This window comes from Mesocricetus auratus, unplaced genomic scaffold (genome assembly GCF_017639785.1).
Source record: "Mesocricetus auratus isolate SY011 unplaced genomic scaffold, BCM_Maur_2.0 Super-Scaffold_100676, whole genome shotgun sequence".
NCBI lineage: Eukaryota > Metazoa > Chordata > Mammalia > Rodentia > Cricetidae > Mesocricetus > Mesocricetus auratus.
The window spans coordinates 98,867,654-98,887,129 of NW_024429266.1; the positions used below are offsets into that span (position 1 = coordinate 98,867,654).

Sequence of the window (19,476 nt, forward strand, 5' to 3'; positions counted from 1 at the left end):
AAACAACACCAGAAAAACTTGGGAGTGTGGTGGTGCATACTCGTCATGCACTCTGGAGGGGGTCAGACGGCTCAGAAGTTCAAAGTCCTGCTTAGCTACTTAGCTGGAGGCCAGCCTGGGCTACATGACGGTGTCTCAACAAAGCAAAAGAAAGAAAACTAAAGTCAAACAACTAAAGTGCTTAGATGCAAGCCTGATGGAGAGTGATCAGGACACACAGGCTGGGAATGATTTCTGTGTCGGCACTGGTGATGTCTCAGTGGGGAAGAGAGCTCGCCACCAAGCCTGACAACCTGCATTTGGTGCCCAGGACCCACATGGTGGAAGGAGAGAGTCCACTCTTGCAAGCTGCGCTCTGACAGTGACTGCAATAAAAAATTACACTGATGAAAGTTGAGTGTGCTCAAACAGAATAGCACTGAGAAAGCCCCCTCACTGCCTGATCCCGGGCTAAGGATGTGTCTTGTAGAAGCCAGCAAACAAAGCGACTTAGATGATCCAGGAATATTTGTTGCTGCATTCAGTGCCTTAACAAGCATTCCAGACCTCGCTATTATGCTCCTGCAGTATGCTTCTGTGATTTTCCTGTGACCATTTCCCAGTCACCTTCCCCAACACAGGTCCCTGTCTTTGCTTGGGATGGGAGCCCAGAGCTGCCGGGATTTCCCCAGGATCCAGCCCACGCCCAGCCCTGCCTGGGAGGGAGGTGACAGCTGACTGAGTTGAGGAAACTCCCCAGGAACCTGTTTATCTGCTTCCTGGCCAGGCTGGGGCTCCTACTGGAAGGACAGGGGACCTGGGCTGGACATGGCCTCGGCCCTGAGCCCACCCCGGGGCCCCAAGCCCAAAGGCTTGCCACCTTCACACTACTATGAGAGCTTCCTAGAGAAAAAGGGACCCTGCGACCAGGTTTGAAGGGTGGGGAGCCAGCAGTGCTGAGCTGCCCTGGGGATCCACACAGCCTGTCTGGGCCAGGTCTCCACATAGACCAAGGGCTGGCAAGAGCCGGGTGATGGTGGGAGGGGTCCCCGGTGGAACAAGTCACATGCTGCTGGCTACGGAAGGTTCTCGCTGTCTGTCTCTGTCTCTGTCCACACTCTGTCCTCTGATTCGATGTCTGTTTGTCTGCCTGCCTGTCCGTCTGTCTGTGTCTACCTACCTGCCTGCCTGCCTAGCTGTTGGTTTCTTGATCTGTCCAGCTGCTGTTTGAATCTTTCTAACTTGGTTTCTCTTTCCATGGATATGAGCAGGACTAGAGATTTCCTTCAGGAAATAAGGTGTCCTTCCAGTCCTGGGCCTCCTCCCTGTCCTGGCTCAGAAACAACCCCTTGAGCATGAGGTTCTGGGCCAAGGTCACGGCAGGTGGCTTGTGGAACTGGTGGCAGCTGACTAGAGGGTCAACTGTCAACTCAGAGCAACGGAGAGTGTTGTTTTGAGACAGGTTTTCAGGGCCATGGCCCAGAAAGTCTGGAAACTTGAAGCAATCCTCCTGTCTCAGCTTTTCAAGTGTGGGCATGTCAGGTGTGCTCTGCCCCCATGTCCAGCCCCTATGCATTTTCTGCTCTGTCTTTGTCTCTTGGTTCCCCTTGTCCACACTCCACATGTGTCCAGATGCACCCTCAGTCAGCAAATCCTTCACAACATGCCCTCAAAGGACACACAGATAAATGGGTGGGGGGGTGGGTGTGTGTGGGGGGGTGAGTGAATGGTGCATGTGCGTGTGTGTGTGTGGGTGGGTGGGTGGATGTGTGGGTGGGTGAATGGTGGATGTGTGTGTGGGTGGGTGGGTGGATGTGTGGGTGGGTGAATGGTGGATGTGTGTGTGGGTGGATGTGTGGGTGGGTGAATGGTGGATGTGTGGGTGGTGGGTGGATAGACAGGTGGCTGTGTGAGTAGACAGATGTGTGTGCCCATGGAAAACCATTAATCCAGTTAGGTCAGCTTCCTCCCGCAGTACCCATCTCTTTACATTGTGGGATGCTTTGTTTTTGGTTTTTTTTTTAAAGGTTTATTTATTTATTACATATACAGTGTCCTGCCTACATGCCAGAAGAGGGCACCAGATTAAATTGTAGATGGTTGTGAGCCACCATGTGGTTGCTGGGAATTGAACTCAGGACCTCTGGAAGAGCAGTCAGTGCTCTTAACCTCTGAGCCATCTCTCCAGCCCTGTGGGATGCTTTGTGTCTCTCACCCATGAGTCCCTTTGCTTTCTCCTGTATTACACACTGTTGGTGGAGCCCAAGCTCACTCCCAAGCTAGAGGAATGTCACTAGCTGTACCACAGACCATAGTCTTGGACAACAGGAGATGCCCAGGTTGGACAATGGGCAGGAAGGACCTCAGTGAACATGGACTTTTAGGGACTGGGCTCAATGCATTCCCCAGTCACCCAGCCTGATGGAGCCCTGGGTTCCATCCCCAGTATGACAGAAAGTGGCTGTGGTGGTGTATGCCCTCACCTCAGCCTCAGGAGGTGGAGACAGGAGGCAGAGACGGGAGGACCAGGAGTTAAAGGTCATCCTGGGCTATTCGATACTGTATCAACAAACTGTCTAGCTAACTAACTAAATAAATAAATGAAACAACCTTTACTGAAAATAGGTAGCTTTGTAGTGAGGGGAGGGGCACACAGGCACAAGGAGCATCCAATTCAAAGGGCCTGCAGTCAGAGGAAGTACGCTGGGCACACAGAACTTTGCCAGCTAAGTCCTTTCTCCTTCCTTCTCTGGCCCCCAGGATTACAGGAAGTTCTGGGCAGGCCTCCAGGGTCTATCCATCTGCTTCTACAACAGCAATCGGGACTTTCAGGTGAGGACAGGGAAGTGAGCTCAGAGTCTATGGATGGACACCTAGGTGGGTGGAGGTCTAAGATCATATCACCAAGGGGTGGCCCCATCGTCCTGAGGACCTTAGAGAGCCACAGGTCTGGAACTCACACACTCCTGTTCCTTGGGTTCAGGCCCTGGAGAAGCTGGACCTGAGGCTGTTTTCAAAGCTCAAAGATGAGTCTCCATGGGGAAGCTCAAGGGACACCAGCTGTCACTTTTGCCTGGTTCTCCGAGATCAGGAGATCAAATTCAAGGTATGTCAGGAGGAAGAAGAGACCCCTCCATTGGGTCCAACATTCACAATAACAATATGGAGTCACACCAAGTCTTACTCTGAGCTCCTCACACTCTTGCGGCTCCAGAGACCTTTGTAAGGGCTGCTCAGCACAGGACACACTTGTACAAAGGCCCCGGGCAGATGTGCAAAGACCTGGCAGAATGGGCCCTTAGCCGACTTTACCAAAGAACACATCCATTCCCCTTAACATAAACTCCTTTTCCCTCTCTCTAGGTTGAGAGCCTGGAGTCTCGTGAGATGTGGAAAGGATTTATCTTGACTGTGGTGGAGGTAACAGGACTCTGCTTCTCTATTAGTTTTTTGGTGGTGGTGGTGGTTTGGTTGGTTTTTTTCAGATAGAGTTTCTCTGTGTAGTCCTGGCTGTTTTGGAACTCGCTCTGTAGACCAGACTGACCTCAAACTCGAAGAGATCCTCCTGCCTCTGCCTCCTGAGTGCTGAGATTAAAGGTGCGGGCCACCACCGCCGGGCGTGTTTCATTTTATTATTATCAGTGTGTGTGTGTGTGTGTGTGTGTGTGTGTGTGTGTGTGTGTGTGTGTGTGTGTGTGTGTGTGTGTGTGTGTGTGTGTAGCTCCAGTCCTCTGAACTTCTGGGCTAGCGCTCCAGCCCCTAGTTCTATTTTTGGAACAGGGTCTCGGGTAGCTCAGGTTGACCTAAAATTCTATGTAGCCGAGGATGACCTTGAACTCCCATCTTTCCACTTTTGCCTCTGCCCTGAGTGCTGGGCAACAGGTGCGCATCACCACACAGTTTAAAACCACATTTTTCTCTTTGGATCCTGGTCGGACCTGAGAGTTGCCTAGCACTTGGAGCGAGGTTCTGGCACCTTTCGAGTCCGCTCTGGGGTCTGTCTCTGGGTGTCTGCATTTGTTTGCTGTGGGGGTGCCCGGTAGCGCTGGGCTAGGGGGCCTCCGCCCTGGGCCCACATGTTAGCCTCACTACCCTTGCGGTCACATCACCCATGCGTTCTCGGCCTGGGTCATCCTTCAGCTCCGTGTCCCGTCTAACCTGACCCTGCTGCCCGGACACATGTACATGATGGCCGAGGTTCTGACCAAGGAGGAGGCGCGGCGGGCGGCCGAGGTGCCCTGGTGAGTCCTGACCCCCCATGGGATGCCCAAGGAATATGCTGGGGAGAGGGCGGGGCATGGGCGGGGCCTGTGTCTCTGGGGCGGGGCCTGTGGTCTACGAGAGGCCGTATTCAGGAGAGGGGCGGGTCTTGTGTCCCGTGCGACGCCTCAGTTTAGAAGGGGAGGGACCTAGGTCTAGGGGAGGAGGCTGACCTGAGTGGGCGGGGCCCGTGCCTGGGGTGGGACCTGTGTCTCAGGGAGAGGTCTTTTGGTTAGGGGTGGTTCCTTTATTTATAGAGTGCGGGGCTTGGGTCCTAGACTGGACCTCAGCTTCGAAGAGGCGGGGCCCAGGTCGAGGACAGTAGGTTGGGTCTTCGAACCGGCTGGGTCTGTGTCGAGGGGCGGGCCCTTTCGTGGGGGCGGGGCCTAGGTCTAGGGCAGGAGGAGGTGTCTGAATGTGTGGGGCGGGGCGTCTGTGTCTTGGATCCAGGAGAGGAGGCTGGATCTCTGGGAGGGAGGAGCGGGGGCGGGGTCTGTGTCTTGGAGCGGGGCCTGGGTGGAGCCGCAGGTGTGGGGCCCGGAGGCCTGGTCCAGGTGTCCCTGCAGGACTCTCAGCATCTCTCTTGCGTGCGCTCGCTCAGGTGCTTCCTGCAGGTTAGCCGGCTGGAGGCGCAGTTACTCCTGGAGCGCTACCCCGAGTGCGGGAACCTGTTGCTGCGTCCTGGAGGGGACGGCAAGGATGGTGTGTCTGTCACTACACGGCAGATACTCAACGGGTGCGCACATGGGACTCTGAGCCCAGGGTGGGCGGAGTAATCTGGGGGCGTGGCCGTCAGTGGCAATGGAACCTGGGTGCCTAGGCCAGAGCTGGGGGCTTGGTAGCCAGAGGTTACTAGCAAAGTGGAGTCAGGCCCGGGCTGGAACACCTTCTGGGGAAGGGTGTGAGGCTATGACTGGGAGTGGACCTCGGGGGGGCGGGGTCATGCCTAGGGACGGGGTCTCCTGGGGTGTGGTTGTAACTGCTTAGGGATGGGACAACGACTAGAGGCGGGGTCCTGGCGTGGGTCTCATAGGCGCGTGGTTTCCTGGGGTGGAAGTGTGGCATCCTAGCTACCCAGTTGCCCACTCCTCTGTAGGTCGCCAGTAGTCAAGCACTACAAGGTGAAGCGAGAAGGTGCTAAGTATGTGATCGACGTGGAAGACCCGGTGAGCTTTGGGGTGTCCTGGGCTCTGGGCTTCTTCCCCCTCCTCCCCCGCCTGACCACCGTCTCTCACCCCAGTTTTCCTGCCCCTCACTGGAAGCTGTGGTCAACTATTTCGTGACGCACACCAAGAGGGCGCTGGTCCCCTTCCTGATGGAGGAGGACTATGAGAAGGTTCTAGGTGTGTGCGATGTGGGGCAGCCAGGCTTGGACGGGGACACGCGGTGGGGGGGCTAGCTTCGGGCCTCCACTCTGCCTCCAGGCTGCCCGCCCTCTCTGTTTCAGGCTTCGTGCACTCGGATCGGGAGAATGGCGAGAGTGTATGGACCGTGTCCTCCTCCCGGGACTCAGGTGACTCCCTTCCACATGGCCGCTATAGCCCAAAGGCTGTTTCTTTGGTTGGTTGGTTGGTTGGTTGGTTGTTTTTATGAGACTTGGTTTCTCTCTATAACCCTGGGTTTCCTGGAATTCGTTTTGTAGAATAGGCTGGGTCTGCTCTGTCTGTCTCTTTTTCCGGGTGCTGGAATAAAGGTGTGTGCCACCACCGCCCAATGACTCTGTTGTAAAAAGTCTCACTCTATAGAAAGAGCTAACCTTCAACTCAAGAGATCCACCTGCCTCTGCCTCCCAGGTGCAAGGATCAAATGTGTCACCCACCTGATTTGCTTTTTTGATAGGCTCTCAGGTAGCCGAGGGCTCAGGTGACAGGCATCCACTAGTACACTAGGATCCAAAGGATTTTATTTTATTATTAGCATCATCAATAGGGTTTTGTTGTTGTTTGTTCTTGTTTTTCTTGAGACTCTCCAGGCAATCCTGGAACTCACAGAGAGATCCACTTGCCTCTGCCTCCTAAGTGCTGGAACTAATGTAATGGCCCAGCTCCAAAGGATTTTATTAATAGAGATGGGTAAAGGGGAGGACTAGCCACCTCAGAGAGACCTGGGGTAGGAGCTGGGCAGGCATTGGGTGATGGGTCTCCTTTACTGAGCAAGAGGAAGAGGCGGCAGACCTTGCAGAGGTCTGAGGGGAATGCAGCATGGTTGTCTTAGCCCAACCCTGGGCCACAAGCACACACACACCGTGCTGCCCACCAAGTGTGTGCACGTCAGAGGCTCTGCAAACACACACACACACACACACACACAATGTATCTGTGCGTCTGTCTGAAGCCACAATCCCACATGCATCCCAACATGCAGACACACTGTGATTGTCACATGGGCACATGGGGACATTTATCTCTGCAGGCACACCCTAAGGGGTTTGTACCACAGAGGCCCTGATGTGGCTGTTTCCCATCAGGCCCTGCGCCCCATGCTAACATCCCGAAGCCACTCCCACCTGTGCCTGTGCCTGTGCCCAGCCAGGAGGACAGACTGCCTCCTCTACCTCCCCTGCCTCAGTTATGGGACCAGGATGAGAACTATGTGACCCCCATTGAAGATTCCCTAGCAGCTGAGTACATGAACCAAGATGGTAAGATGGGCTGCAGACACTGGAGTTGGGAGGAACAGTAGTAGTTGGTGACACCCTGTGACATCTCTCTGTTGTCTATGCAGTGTCTCTCTCTAGTCAGCCAGTTCCCTTGAAGCCCAAGAAGCCGGCAAAGCTCCCAGCAAAACTCCCAAAGCCACCAGTTGTGCCCAAACCGGGTAGGGCTCCGACCTCCCCATTTCCCCTTTTCTTGGTGACAGGACCTTAGACCTCATCTGCACCCTTCTGCAGATCTGAAAACCATCACTAGTGTCTTGGCCAGGAAGCCAGGTGGCAGCTCACCCCAGGCTCCCTCCCTTGTGACAAGTAAGGAGACCCCGGGGGTCTGGATGCATGGTGGGCAGGTCCTGGGTGGGGCTGGGGGCGTAGTCCAGGTGATATAGCTGGCATCTGGGTTCTCACCCACCAGGGCTGGGGGATATCACAGCCGAGCTGGAAGAGAAACTGCAGAAAAGAAGAGCACTGGAACACTGACCCAGGTTCCCAGGGACCAGTGGGCTATCTCAGGGGACAATAGTCCTCCACCAGCTGTCCTCACTGAGGGGACTGGATATACCCAGCATGAGGCATGCCGGTCTTCCAGTGGAGCAGGGAAGAGCCCTGGAAGAGCCCTGGAAGATTTGAGGCTAGCCTGAGCTGCACAGTGGTTTCCACAGCAGCCTGGGCTACAGAGTGGGGCCCTTGTTTAATAAAGCAAAAAGCAACAAAAACTTCACGACTGCAAGGTGTTGTGTCTAGCGTGGCCTCTAAGATCGGAGCCAGTCAGGTGCTGACCCCAAGCTGGTACACCTGACACCAATCCACAAGGCAAGACCATTTCACAGCTAAGAAACGCCAGGTCTGGGTCACCCACGCCCCGTCCCCAAGAACCAGCGCGGTAGCATGGCCAGTGTTTTATCTTTATTAGGAAGTGAGGTGGGGAGGGGACCCCAACCCCCCCTTCCAGAGTTAAGGCTCCAAGCAGCAGGTAGGTGGAGACGCCGGCTGATGTGCCCCGGCTGGCAGATGGCCCCCGCCTAGGTGAGGCTGGTATTGGAACTGCTGGTGGCGCTGCCTCGCTTCTGTAGGCAGCGCACGGCACTGGGGACCTGCAGGCCTGTTGTCACCTGGAAGCTTCCACACCACACCTATGGAGAGTAGGGAACAGGGAGGCTCAACCAGGAGTCACAGGGCCCAGCACCCCCACCAAGGCCCACCCCCTCCCACGGCGGCTGGCTCACCGTGAAGGCCGGAAGCAGGGGTTGTGTGAACTTGGCCTTGAAGGTATGCAGGAGCTGTTTGGTGCGGGCGTTGTAGAAAGACAGGAGGCCTGGGGGGAACGGGACAGGGGGACAGGTGTCAAGACGGGGGAGGGGGGGTGAGGACCGCGGGAGCAGTGGGAGCGTTGGGACTGAGGAGGGGAAAGTGACAGCACCTTGGTGGAAATCGCAGTGGACGCCCAGGCAATCGGGCACAGGGCTGTCCAGTACTTTGACCTTGTTGGCATGCTTGGCAGTGAAGCTGGCCTGCAGCCAGTTGTTGGCATGCAGACACCAGGACGCGGCTGTCTTGCCCAGCTGCTCAAAGCGGCCCAGGCTGCGGTAGGCTACACCCAGGCCAAAGGCCTTGCTGTCTGGTTCAAAGCGCACCTCCCAGTAATGCTCACCGCCGTCAATCAGCGTGTCCCCTGAGGCACAAGGACAGGGAGGGGGCAGGATGGAGCCGAGGGTCCGCGCGCCTCCTGCGCCCACACACTCCTGGGCTGCTCCTTTGGGTCAGGCTACTCCCCGGGCTGCACTAGGTCCCTGCTCACACTCTGCCTCCACCTCCCCAGCCCCCCTTCGTCTCCCATCCTTACCCAGCACCGTGTAAGACTCAGCTGTGAATCGGTCCCGTCCCCCACGGCCTGAAGACATCCTCTTGGGAGATGGAGTCCCTCTGTGGACAGCAAGGAAGCTCAGCTCAGGTTTCGCCTTTCCCTGGGGCAGCCTCCCTGGTCCATGCCAGCCCTTGTAACCGTGCCTGCCATTTTCCTCATCAGGCAGATGCCGAGCCAACTGAGCTAACTGGTCAGATGCTGCAAAAACCCTCCTAGTTCACCCGTCAGAACTCATTCCTCTGCGAAGAAGCTGTTACACCCCCAGGCTCCACCCTCCTCCCCAGTCCTGACACAACTGGCCACGGTGAGTGCGGCCACTAGAGACTCGGGGAAAGGATGGGCTACCTGGCTGGGGAGTTGACAGGGGACGCAGTCCGGCCCTTGGCCTCTTTCTCTCGAGCCTTGATATCTTGGACCTTCCCGCCCATGGCGTCCCACTCGACGGAGAGGTCCTCCACTCGCAGGTTCTGGTGAGATGTGGACCCGTCCAGGCGGAACATGAATGCTGGGGCCAGGGAGACGAGGGGGGGTCACAGAGATGGGAAACCCAGATAGACAGAGAGACAAGACAGACAGCTGGTGACCCAGGCTGAGGGAGACGGACAGGAGGGCGATACAGGGAGAAGCGCCATAGGAAGGCTTGGGGAGGTGACCCTGGACCAGAGGAACCAGGTAAAAGGGCTGTAGTCTAAATGTCTCTGGGGTCTACAGGCATTTTCAAGTGGGTCTCTCTGTCCTGGGTTTCCACTGAGCGCAGGCCCCCCAAAAAAACATGGCTACAGCAGGAGGGAATTAGGCTAGACAGTGGAGGGACTTCCAATGATGATATACAAAAGAGTCACTGTGGGAGACACTATAGAATATGTTTTGTTTGTTTGTTTTTTGAGACAAGGTTTCTCTGTATTGTTTTGGAGGCTGTCCTGGAACTTGCTCTGTAGACCAGGCTGGCCTCGAACTCACAGAGATCTGCCTGCTTCTGCCTCCGGAATGCTGGGATTAAAGGCATGCGCCACCAACTTCCGGATAGAATATGTTTTTATGACTATGTTCTATCCCCAACTCTACACTTGGAATTCCAACTCTTGTAAGATTGAGACCAGGGGACTGTGACTTCCAGCCTGGGCTACCTAGTGAGACCCTGTCTCCAAAAACTAAGTAAATATTTGTGTTTTAAAGAAAGGGAGGGGGCTGGAGGTTGCTCACTGGTTAGCGCACTGGCTGGTTTGATTCCCAGCACCCACAGGGCACCCACAACTGTAACTCCAACTCTCCCTGGCCTCCGTGGGTACTGCACAGCTCCACTGCACTGACACACATGCAGAAACAGTCACACAATAATCATTTAAAAATTTAGCAGAAGGGAGGGCTGGACACCAAAGTGATCTGTGGGCCATAAACCCCCTGGATCCTAATTCCTAGAGTTCACAAGGAACACACGGTGGTGACATTTGTAACCCCAGCACGGGACAGGCGGAGACACGGGGATCCTTAGGCCAGCCCAGTGGTCAGAGCCTGAGGAATGACATCCACAAACACCAAACACCCTACACAGGCACGCACAAAAATACATGTAAAATAGAATCCACGGGTCATCCTCATAAACAGAAAAAAAACCCAAACAAACAAACAAAAAACAGAAGATCTCAAGATATTCCAGCAAAAACAGACAATGGACACTGCAGACTGAGGGTGAGCTCCCTGGCAGCCAGAGCAACAAAGGTCACATCACCCCATCCTTAGACCCTTATGAAGGATGGGTTCCAGGACACCAGGATGGGTGGGAGACACTAAGTCAGGAATGGGTGAGGGGCAGTCACCTGGCGTCTCTAAGGTCACCGGCTCAGAGAATTCACCAGCTACTGCCTTGTTACAGGCCTTCACACGGAAGTTCATGTATTTCATGTCAAATTTGAGACCTAGGAGGGAAGAGAGGATGTAAGATCAGGAGGATCCCACCAGAACCAAAGAAATGCACCCTGACCCTGAAACCAGTGCCAAAGGAACACACTTTGTCCCTGGAATCAGAGCCAGTGAAAGAAATGCACCCTGGCCCTAAAATTGGAGCCAAAAGGCTAGAAAGGACCAGAGAAAGAAACGCACTTTGGCCCTGAAACCAGAGCCAAATCTGACCCTAAGCCTGTGCAGAAAACTAATCAATCCTTGAGCAGGAGATCTAGTCATTGTGAGCTCAGCATTGAAATCGGCCCAATCCTCACCCTGGAAGCCCTATATAAACCCTGTGTCTGTTCAGCTTGTGGCTGCTCCCAATACCCGGCTGTCCTCTGCCACTCTGGCAGAGGGCAGCCACTCTCCTGGATTTCTTTCCTCCCAATAAACCCCTTGGATGAGCTTTGGGTGAAGATCTTCTTTTGCAGCGGAGCAAAGACAACACTGGACAGAACAGAGCGAGCAGGGCTGTAACACTTCTGCTGGGGAAACCTTCCCTTGGTAGAGCGGAATTCTTAACACTCGGCTCTCCACTCCTGGGTGGTAGAGCTGAACTATAGCAACTTTGCCCTGGAAACTTTTTCCTGCTGGAGCAAAACTGCTACACTGGGCAAACATCCCCAGCTGGAAGCCCCTCTCCTGCAGGAGCAGAGCCGATGCACTGGGGAAGCCTTTCCCTGAGGCTGGGCTGTAAGCTGCTAAGCTTACTATGGCCTGTGGTGGTCCTTGGCTCCCAAGCTCCAGGATACCTTTCCATCTGAGCTGTGTAACACTCAGTATTCTGCGACTCCCGAGTGCCAGAATACCTGTCCTACCTGATCCGTCCAAAATGCCTACATAAGAGTGTTTTGCCCACCTGTGTGTCTGTGCACCACTTGTGTGCAGGGCCACCATGGAGGCAAGAAATGGGTGTCTGGTCCCCTGGAGCTGGAGTTACACGGGTGCTGGCAGCAGGGCTCCAACCACCGAGAAGCCTCTCAGGGCCCTTGGTTATCACGGGTGAGGCTGGGCTGCCCTGCTCATCTCTCTGCACACTGTCCCCTTTCACTCAGGGGACTAAGTCTGCCCTTATGTGTCTGTCAGTCTCCTATGAGCTCCCTGGCTGCTATGGCAAACCACAGTCACCACCCTGTGCACTAGAACCTTCCATAGCTCACTGTGTCACCCGAGAGCTCAGGTCCAGAACACAGGCCCCATCTGACTTTTTTGTTTTTGAGACAGGGTATCCCTGTGCTGCCCAGGATGGCCTGGAACTCACTCTGTAAAGCAGGCTGGCCTTGAACTTATAGAGATACGCCTGCCTCTGTCTCCCTAGTGCTGGGATTAAAGGCGTGTACAACCGCCTCCTCATTTCTGTTCCCTTTTCATATGACAGGCCTCATGTCATCCAGGCTGACCCCAAAAACTCTATGTAGCCAAGGCTGACCTTGAACTCATGATCCTCCTCCCTTCACCTCCCCGGTGCTGAGAAGATGAGTGTGCACCGAGCTGGGAATGGAACCCCTGGCTTCCCCCCTGCAGGATGAGCAGTCTGGCACCTGAGCCATGCCCCCTTCATTTCTTTGGCTTGGAGCTGAACTTAAATACTCCTCAAGCTGCCACCAGGGGGGAGATGGGAGCCCTCATTGTGTTGGTGTACCAGATGAGACACAGTAAAACCAGTAAGAGGGAGAGGGACCTGGGGTATGGATTCCGGGGTCCTATGAAAAAAAAGGGTAGGTTTGTTTTTATTTCTGTACAGAGCAGAAGGTTCTGGGGCTCTGGCACTGGCTGGCACAGCCATTCCCCCTGCAATTAGCATGCTCATTATTAACCATGAATGCTAATTACAGATAACTAGCAGGTTGGTGATTATAGCTGGAGAATTGAGAGTTAGGGAGGAAAATGAGGGGTTCCCAGTTCTGAAAGGCTTTGTAAACTCATTAGGGCCCTGACTCCTGCCTCCCGAGCCTCCTCCTGCCCACTGTGCAGATGCATAGATGTTCTGACTTCTTCTAACTACCCAGAAACTCCCTGAGTATCTGAGGGGTCCCCCTGAATGCCAGGATCACTCACTAGTGAGTGAAGGCTGAGGAAAAGCTTGGTGGGTAAAGGCTGCAGGAATGTGAGGACCAAATCCGGTCTCACCCGGGGAAGAGGCAGGCGTGGCACATGCAGACCGTAAGCCCGAGGTGGAGACAGGGCTCCTGGGTCTTGGCGGCCAGACAGCCTAGCTAACTGTGAGCTCCAGGTCATTGGGACCCATCTCAAAAGATAAGCCACTGCGGGTGATGGCCACCACCGACCTCTGACCTCCACACTGGCACACGCACAGCTAGAATGAAGGACCAGTGCTGGATGGCAGAGCTATAGAGAAGACAAGGGTGACGTTCCTCCAGTACCTCGGTTTCCTCTGCTGTCAAACGGCTTTCAGAAACCTACTCTCCACAGGAAAAACCCTTCCATCTTGCCTTCTGTTGTGCTGATGGCTCTGAGGGGCTAACTCCACCAGTCTGCTCTCAGACCCCAGGAGTTGCAGAAAGCCAGGAGTTCTGATACCACTTGGGCTGATGGGGCCAGGAGGTGGGTGGGTGGTTGGGAGATGGACAGCTAAGATGAACTGGGATTGCTCCCCAAATACAAGGGCTCCCTCTCTTGCCTGAGAGTGCCCCTTTGCCTGTCAGGGCAGGCATCCTCTCCGTGGGAGTGGACCTTCCTGTCTGGGAGTGCTCCTTCACTTTTCAGGGAGTGCTCCTTCGGCTGCCTGAGAATGCCCCCATCAGGCTGTATTCCCCCACGAGCCTGTCTGCTCCTTCACACACCTGCGCGCTCCCCCATGTGCCTGGCCATGCTTCTTATCTGCTTCTAAGTGCTCCTTACTTACCCTGGAGTGCTCCCCCACACGCCTGAGAGAGCCCCCTTATCCATCAGGCAACGCTCCCCACCTGTCAAGGTATGCTCAGTTTGCCGGATGCCTTCGATGACCATCCAGGGGTGGTCCTCCTTGAGGCGGGGTGGTCCCTCGAAATTGGTCTTGCGGTACTCCAGCACGTAGTGGTCAATCTTGCTGTCCTCATCGGGCATGCGCCACACCAACGTCACGCAATTGTCGGCCACCAGCGACTCAGTCAGGTCAATGATGGGGGCACTTGGCACTACCAGGGCACAGCAAAAGGGGTCAGTGAGTCCCCAGACTACTCTGGTGGAGCCCTGAAGGTCTGGGGCTGAAGCTGGGGCCTCCTGGGGTCACGTGGGGCATGGCAAAGATGTCTGTACCTTCTCAGGTTACTACCATTTGGCATTTTTCAAGAATTCTCTACCAACCTGGGGTAGGGAGTGGGTGGGGATGGAGGTCTGGCTTTCTTTGGGACTCCACCCCACCCTGGTCCTCCATAGAATGTCAGCTCCCTAGTAAGTAAGGTCTCCTGGGATCCCCAGGTCACCAGGGTCCGGTGGGCGGAGACAAGTTGAAGCCCAGCCCACCCACAGACACAGCATCCTCAGATCCTACCCCCACACAGATGGGGCTTAGTGTGTGGGCCTGGCTAGGTCCCGCCCACATGGTAGCAACAGGGAGGGGGGAAGAGAGAAGGGGGAAAGGGAGATAGGGATGTTGGAGGGGGCCAGCCCTATGTGAAGGGATGGACCAGGGCTCCACCCACAGACATGGCCACAGGCACCACCCCTGCACAGGCTCTGTCCATAGACATGACAGTCACAGATCCCACCCCTTGTAGGCGGGGCTTGACTAGGCCCCAACTTGTGCAATTGGAGCTCAGCCAGGGGAGGGAGGATGTGTGTGTGTGTGTGTGTGTGTGTGTGTGTGTGTGTGTGGTGTGTAGTATGTGTGTGTGGTGTGGGAGGGGTGTGGGGGTGTGTGTGTGTGTGGTATGTGTGGTGTGTGTGGTATGTGTGGTGTGTGTGGTATGTGGTGTGTGTGTGTGTGTGGTGTGTGGTGTGTGTAGTATGTGTGTGGTGTGTGGGAGGGGTGTGGGGTGTGTGTGGTGTGTGTGTGTGTGGTATGTGGTGTGTGTGTGTGGTGTGTGTGTGTGGTGTGGGGGGTTGGGGGTGCGTGTGTATGTGTGTGTGGTGTGTGTGTGGTATGTGTGTGTATGGTGTGTGTGTGGTGTGTGTGTGTGTGGTGTGTGTAGTATGTGTGTGTGGTGTGGGGGGTTGGGTGTGTGTGTGTGGTGTGTGTGTGTGTGGTGTGTATGTAGTATGTGTGTGTGGTGTGGGGGGGTTGGGGGGTGCGTGTGTATGTATGTGTGGTGTGTGTGTGGTATGTGTGTGGTGTGTGTGTGGTATTGTGTGGTGTGTGTGTGGTGTGTGTGTGTGTGTGGTGTGGTGTGTGTGTGTCAGTGCAATTGGAGCTCAACCAGGGGTGTGTGTGTGTAACTTCCTGGCTCCACTCCAGTCCCATTCTAGTCCTGGGCTCCCAGGCATGTCCCCATCTCACCGGGCAGGAACTTGAGAGTCTGCAGCATTTGCCGTTCCTGTGTGAAGTCCACCATGAGGTGACTCATATTGTCGCTGACCTTGGCTTTGAGTGACAATCGGAAGGCAGGGGCCATGGTCACACTGCAGAGAGGGAGTTTTGTAGCAGGGGGGCCAGGCTGGGACATCGGGGCCCCCTGCCCTGTGTTCCTGTGCAGTGCTCAGGGCCCTGGCCTCCCCCAGTGGTGTCCCCACACAGCAGGACCCTGGGACCTGACTCAGCATCTTACCCATCTTTGATTTGCTTGGCAGCCTAGAAAAGGACAGAGCAGAAATCAAAGGTGTGTGTCACCCAGATCTGTACCACTATGCAGGCGGGGAGCTGAGGCATGGCAGCTGGCATTTGGCAAAGATCTCTGCCAGGAGGCAGAGACTGAGGGTCAAAGAGACGATGGGACTAAGCCAGCCCCATCCCAGCCCCCACTCTGTGCCCAGCCTATGCAGCGGGCACACTTATCTTTAGTTTTTACAAATTTATTTCCGTGTGTGTGTGTGTGTGTGTGTGTGTGTGTGTGTGTGTGTGTGTAGGTCGAAGGACAACCTTCAGGAGTTGGTTCTCTCCTTCCACCATGTGGGATTGGGGCCTGAACTCAGGATGTGAGACTTGGCTGCAAGCACCTTTTCCCCCAGAGTCATGTCACCAGCTCAATCAGCACATTTAACAAACCAAAATATAGACTGCCCAGCTTAACAGAAATCTCAGAAAAAATAAGGAACGTTTCACAAAGTAAAGACTCATACTGAGCTATAGTGACGCACTCTCCACCGGGTGGCATGAAACACTAGCTGTTCACTGAGCCAGTTTGTTTTGTTTCTGTGATAGGGTTCCATGTAGCCCGGACTGGCCTGAAACTCACTGCATCTGACGTCTTCCCCATTGCTGGGATGACAGGTATGCACCTCCACACCTGTATGGTGCTGGGGATGGGACCCAGGGCCTGGTGCATGCTGGGTAAACGCTCTGCCCACTGCCCCAGCCCTTCACTGAGCAGTCTCAGAGACATACTTGTGCCGCCTGTTGCTTGGAGGCACTGTCTAAATAAAAAGACTTGTGGGCGGGCAGGAAGAGGCTCATCGGGCAAAGATGCTGGTAGACCTGAGGTTGATCCACATACTCACAAGGAAGGACAGACAGTACCAGTGCTGTGGGCAGCACGGCCCTCCTACACAAAGAAATATGTGTGGTAAAATGAACAAAACTAGCCGGCAGTGCACGCCTTTAATCCCAGCACTCGGGAGGCAGAGGCAGGCGGATCTCTGTGAGTTCCAGGCCACCCTTGTCTACAAAGAGAGTTCCAGGACAGCCAGGGCTACACAGAGAAACCCTGTCTCAAAAAACAGAAAAAAAACAAAACAAAACAAAAAACTGGACACAGTGCATTTGGGGTCCACTCACTAATACCCACCTGAGGGAAGTCGTCGCTGTCTGCGGCCTGCAGGGTCTGGTTGGCTGTCTCCAGGAGTTCCTCAGAGCTCTCCAGTGCCCGAGTGCAGGCGGCTAGCTGATTCTGTGGGCAGCGTGTAATGGGAACAGATCCCTCAGCCACCACAAACCCATCCAGAGCTCTGCCACCCCCAGGGCCCGCAGCCTAATAGGGCTCCAGACAGGAAGAGCTGACCCGAGCCTTGAGCGCTGGCTGAGCCAGGCTGGGCTGAACTCACACCTGAGTCCCTCAGGCTCCCAGTTACCACTGGTGGGGATGTGGGATCCTGAGAACTCAGGATGAAGCTTGGGAAGGAGAGATGCCAGCTTGGAGCTGGAGAGTCCACGGGAGTCATGGGCGGTGTGTGAGTGTTACCCTGGTTCTGGGGCGACCGATGGAAAGGACTGGGAAATGTCAGGGAGGGGGTGGTGCTGGGGGAGACATTTCAGGGAGGGCGCGGGTGCGCATGCTCACACCTGCAGCTCATAGGTGCGGCTGGCTCTGTCCTGTTTGATCTTCATCAGCATGGACTCCTTCAGTTCCTCCAGCACCGCCGTGAGGGACTGGAACTCGGCCTCCAGGTCCTCCTGCACTCTGACTGAGTTTGCCTGCTCGGGAAGAGGGCACCGTGAGCGGGCGCAGGAGGGCGCACCTTCTGGCCTCTCCCTGCGCCCTCCCCGAGTCTGCAGGGCCAGCTGCTCCACTCACCTCCACGTTCAGCAGCATCTGCTTCAGGGAGTAGATGAAGGTCTGCGTCTCCTCGTTCTTCACAGCCAGGGTGGTGATGATTTTTCTTAGCGCCTCCTGAGGAACACAGGAGCGTGGGTGAGTGCTGCCCGCCGGGATGCAGGCCGGGGTGAGGCTGTGGCATTCCCACGCCAGAGAAGGAAACTGAGGCACGCAGCCAGCGTCTCAGGGATGGACCCTTGTTATGAGGCCTGAACATTGAGCTCACGTGGGTTTGGCCGGGGATGTGTGGAGGCCAGGTGCCAATGTTGGTTGCCCCCTTCTCTCTCTCCACCTATTATTTGAGGGAGGGTCTCTTGCTGAGCCAGGGCTAGGCTAGCTGCCATCAAGTCCCCAGGGATCCTCATGTGTCCCTGTCCCCAGGGTTGCGGACACAGTGTATGCACCTGCGCTGATTTCTGATGTGGGCACTGGGGACTTGAACTCAGGTTCATACGCTTGCACAGACTTTACCCACTGAGCCACCTCCCCAGGGTCTCACTGTGTAGCCCAGGCTAGCCTGGAACTCAGGTCAACCTCTTGCCTCTACGTCCCGGGGCTGGAATTACAAGCGTGCACCACCAACACCCCAGGCCAGTTTCTGCATCTTGAAAGTTGAAGGTGTGCTGCAGGCAAAGAGGGGGTAGCCTGGGCAACGCGAGTCCCAGAGCCCAACTGAGTTAGCCTGGGGCAAAGGGCTGTATGGAGAAACAAACTTCTCCTGGGCGAGATGTGAGAGGCGTGGGTCAGGAGAGCCTGGGAAGGGGATGGAGTTACCCCGCTGCAGCCCGAAGGTCTCGCTTGTGAAGGGTGGGGCTTGGAAAGGGGGATCCCCAGGGCAGGTGGAGGAGGAGGCTGTGGTTCCCGGTTCCCACCCAGGGTGGGGGGCTGGGTACTGCGGACCTGGGGGCGGTGACCTGTGGGGTGGGGCCCTAGCTGAGCCCAGGCTAAGCTGATGAGGGGCTCAGTGATGGGGGAGGGGCTGCGTGTTAACCCGCGCCAAGGTGCTGATGGCCCGTGAGGGGGAGGGGCGCTGCGGCATCACCTGGTCCCCTCCCGGAGCCCGCTCCGCGCATCCCTCCTGGTCCTACCCTCTGGTCCTCCATAGCTGCAGCCCTGGGTCTCCCCGACCCCGCCGCGGGGGTCCCCCTCAGCTGGTTCTCCAAACACTCAAGCCTCCTTGGCTGCAGCCGGCAACCAGTTAGCCCTCCGCGCCCTCGCCGCCTCCGCCGCCGCGCCCCCGTCAGCGCTCCATCACTGCATGCACCGCGCATGCGCCCGCGATCGGCGCTGCTGGGAAATGTAGTGCGGAGCTGGGACGCGCCCTCCTCCAGAGCCTGGGTATCTGCCTGCGATACTGGGGGTGAAAGAGAGCCCAGGCAGAAGTCAGGGTATCTGTCTTTGCCCTCAGGTCCTGTCTTGTGACCTTGGGACCACCCCTTATTCGCCCCCACACCGTCCCCATTTGCTGTTCAAATTGGTACCCAAGCTGCTCTGAGAACTGTCCTTCCATGGCTCACATGTACAACCAACCAGCGTTCAACATTGTGGTCACACAGTGAGCCAGCTTCTACACATCCCAGGAAGCCCCAGATCATACCCTCTCCCCTCACTCCCCCCTTCGCCCGCCCAAACCTCTCTGCCAGCCCCAGCTTCAGGGCTAGACATGTTTATTATGTTCAGTTGGCCCTGCTGCCAACCTGGCAGTGTCTGGGGCTTCGTCCACCCCAGGGTCTTTTAAACACTGCCCTTTTGACCAGGACAGGACCCTTCTTGTGGTTCAGAACAATTCCAGGAAACACCCAGTGAGAAAGTAGGTCACTCAGTGGTTGGGTATAAGACTCTGAACTCTACTGCACTGACCACTGACCCCAGAGTGGAGCTGAGGCTCGGGGCTGGTGGCTAGGACCTCGGGCTTTGGAGGGGCACCCAGGACTTGAAGGAGACACAGTTGGCCTCGATGGGCCGAGACAGCTTTGTTCACCCAGACCGGGGTCCTAGCCTCCCATGGGGTTGGTTGACCATAGATGGGCTTCGGAACAGCTGTATATACACAGCCCACCAGGAAGTCACTGATGTCCTGCGGTTTGACTGAGAACAGGGTGACTGGTTTTTGCTACCAGAGCAGGTTTCTCTATGTAGCCCAGGCT

The 19,476-nt window shown here is 55.9% G+C and overlaps 2 protein-coding genes across 4 annotated transcripts; one reads left to right on the forward strand and one right to left on the reverse strand.

Annotated features, from left to right (window-relative positions):
* Positions 1–733: 733 nt before the first annotated feature.
* Positions 734–7,608, forward strand: Stap2 (signal transducing adaptor family member 2). Of its 2 annotated transcripts, XM_005081389.4 has the most exons (13): positions 739–909; positions 2,740–2,811; positions 2,963–3,085; positions 3,343–3,399; positions 4,120–4,220; positions 4,841–4,975; positions 5,336–5,405; positions 5,480–5,582; positions 5,687–5,752; positions 6,707–6,880; positions 6,964–7,056; positions 7,130–7,204; positions 7,308–7,608. In XM_005081389.4, the coding sequence occupies exons 1-13, from the start codon at positions 808–810 to the stop codon at positions 7,370–7,372; spliced, it is 1,236 nt and encodes a 411-aa protein (XP_005081446.1). In that variant the 5' UTR covers positions 739–807; the 3' UTR covers positions 7,373–7,608. The 2 variants fall into 2 exon arrangements, 1 of the variants encoding a protein (XP_005081446.1); XR_005873962.1 differs by lacking the exon at positions 6,964–7,056 and having other exon boundaries at positions 734–909; positions 7,099–7,204; positions 7,308–7,323.
* Positions 7,609–7,785: 177 nt separating this feature from the next.
* On the reverse strand, positions 7,786–18,573 carry Fsd1 (fibronectin type III and SPRY domain containing 1). Of its 2 annotated transcripts, XM_005081390.4 has the most exons (13): positions 18,418–18,571; positions 17,309–17,404; positions 17,077–17,208; positions 16,583–16,684; positions 15,407–15,429; positions 15,139–15,260; positions 13,628–13,837; positions 10,574–10,672; positions 9,102–9,261; positions 8,736–8,815; positions 8,313–8,564; positions 8,119–8,207; positions 7,786–8,025 (listed from the first exon to the last, which is right to left on the reverse strand). In XM_005081390.4, exons 1-13 carry the CDS (start codon positions 18,430–18,432, stop codon positions 7,915–7,917), a joined length of 1,491 nt encoding a protein of 496 aa, XP_005081447.1. In that variant the 5' UTR covers positions 18,433–18,571; the 3' UTR covers positions 7,786–7,914. The 2 variants fall into 2 exon arrangements, with proteins under 2 accessions (XP_005081447.1, XP_040594082.1); XM_040738148.1 differs by lacking the exon at positions 8,313–8,564 and having other exon boundaries at positions 18,418–18,573.
* Between the last annotated feature and the right edge of the window lie 903 nt (positions 18,574–19,476).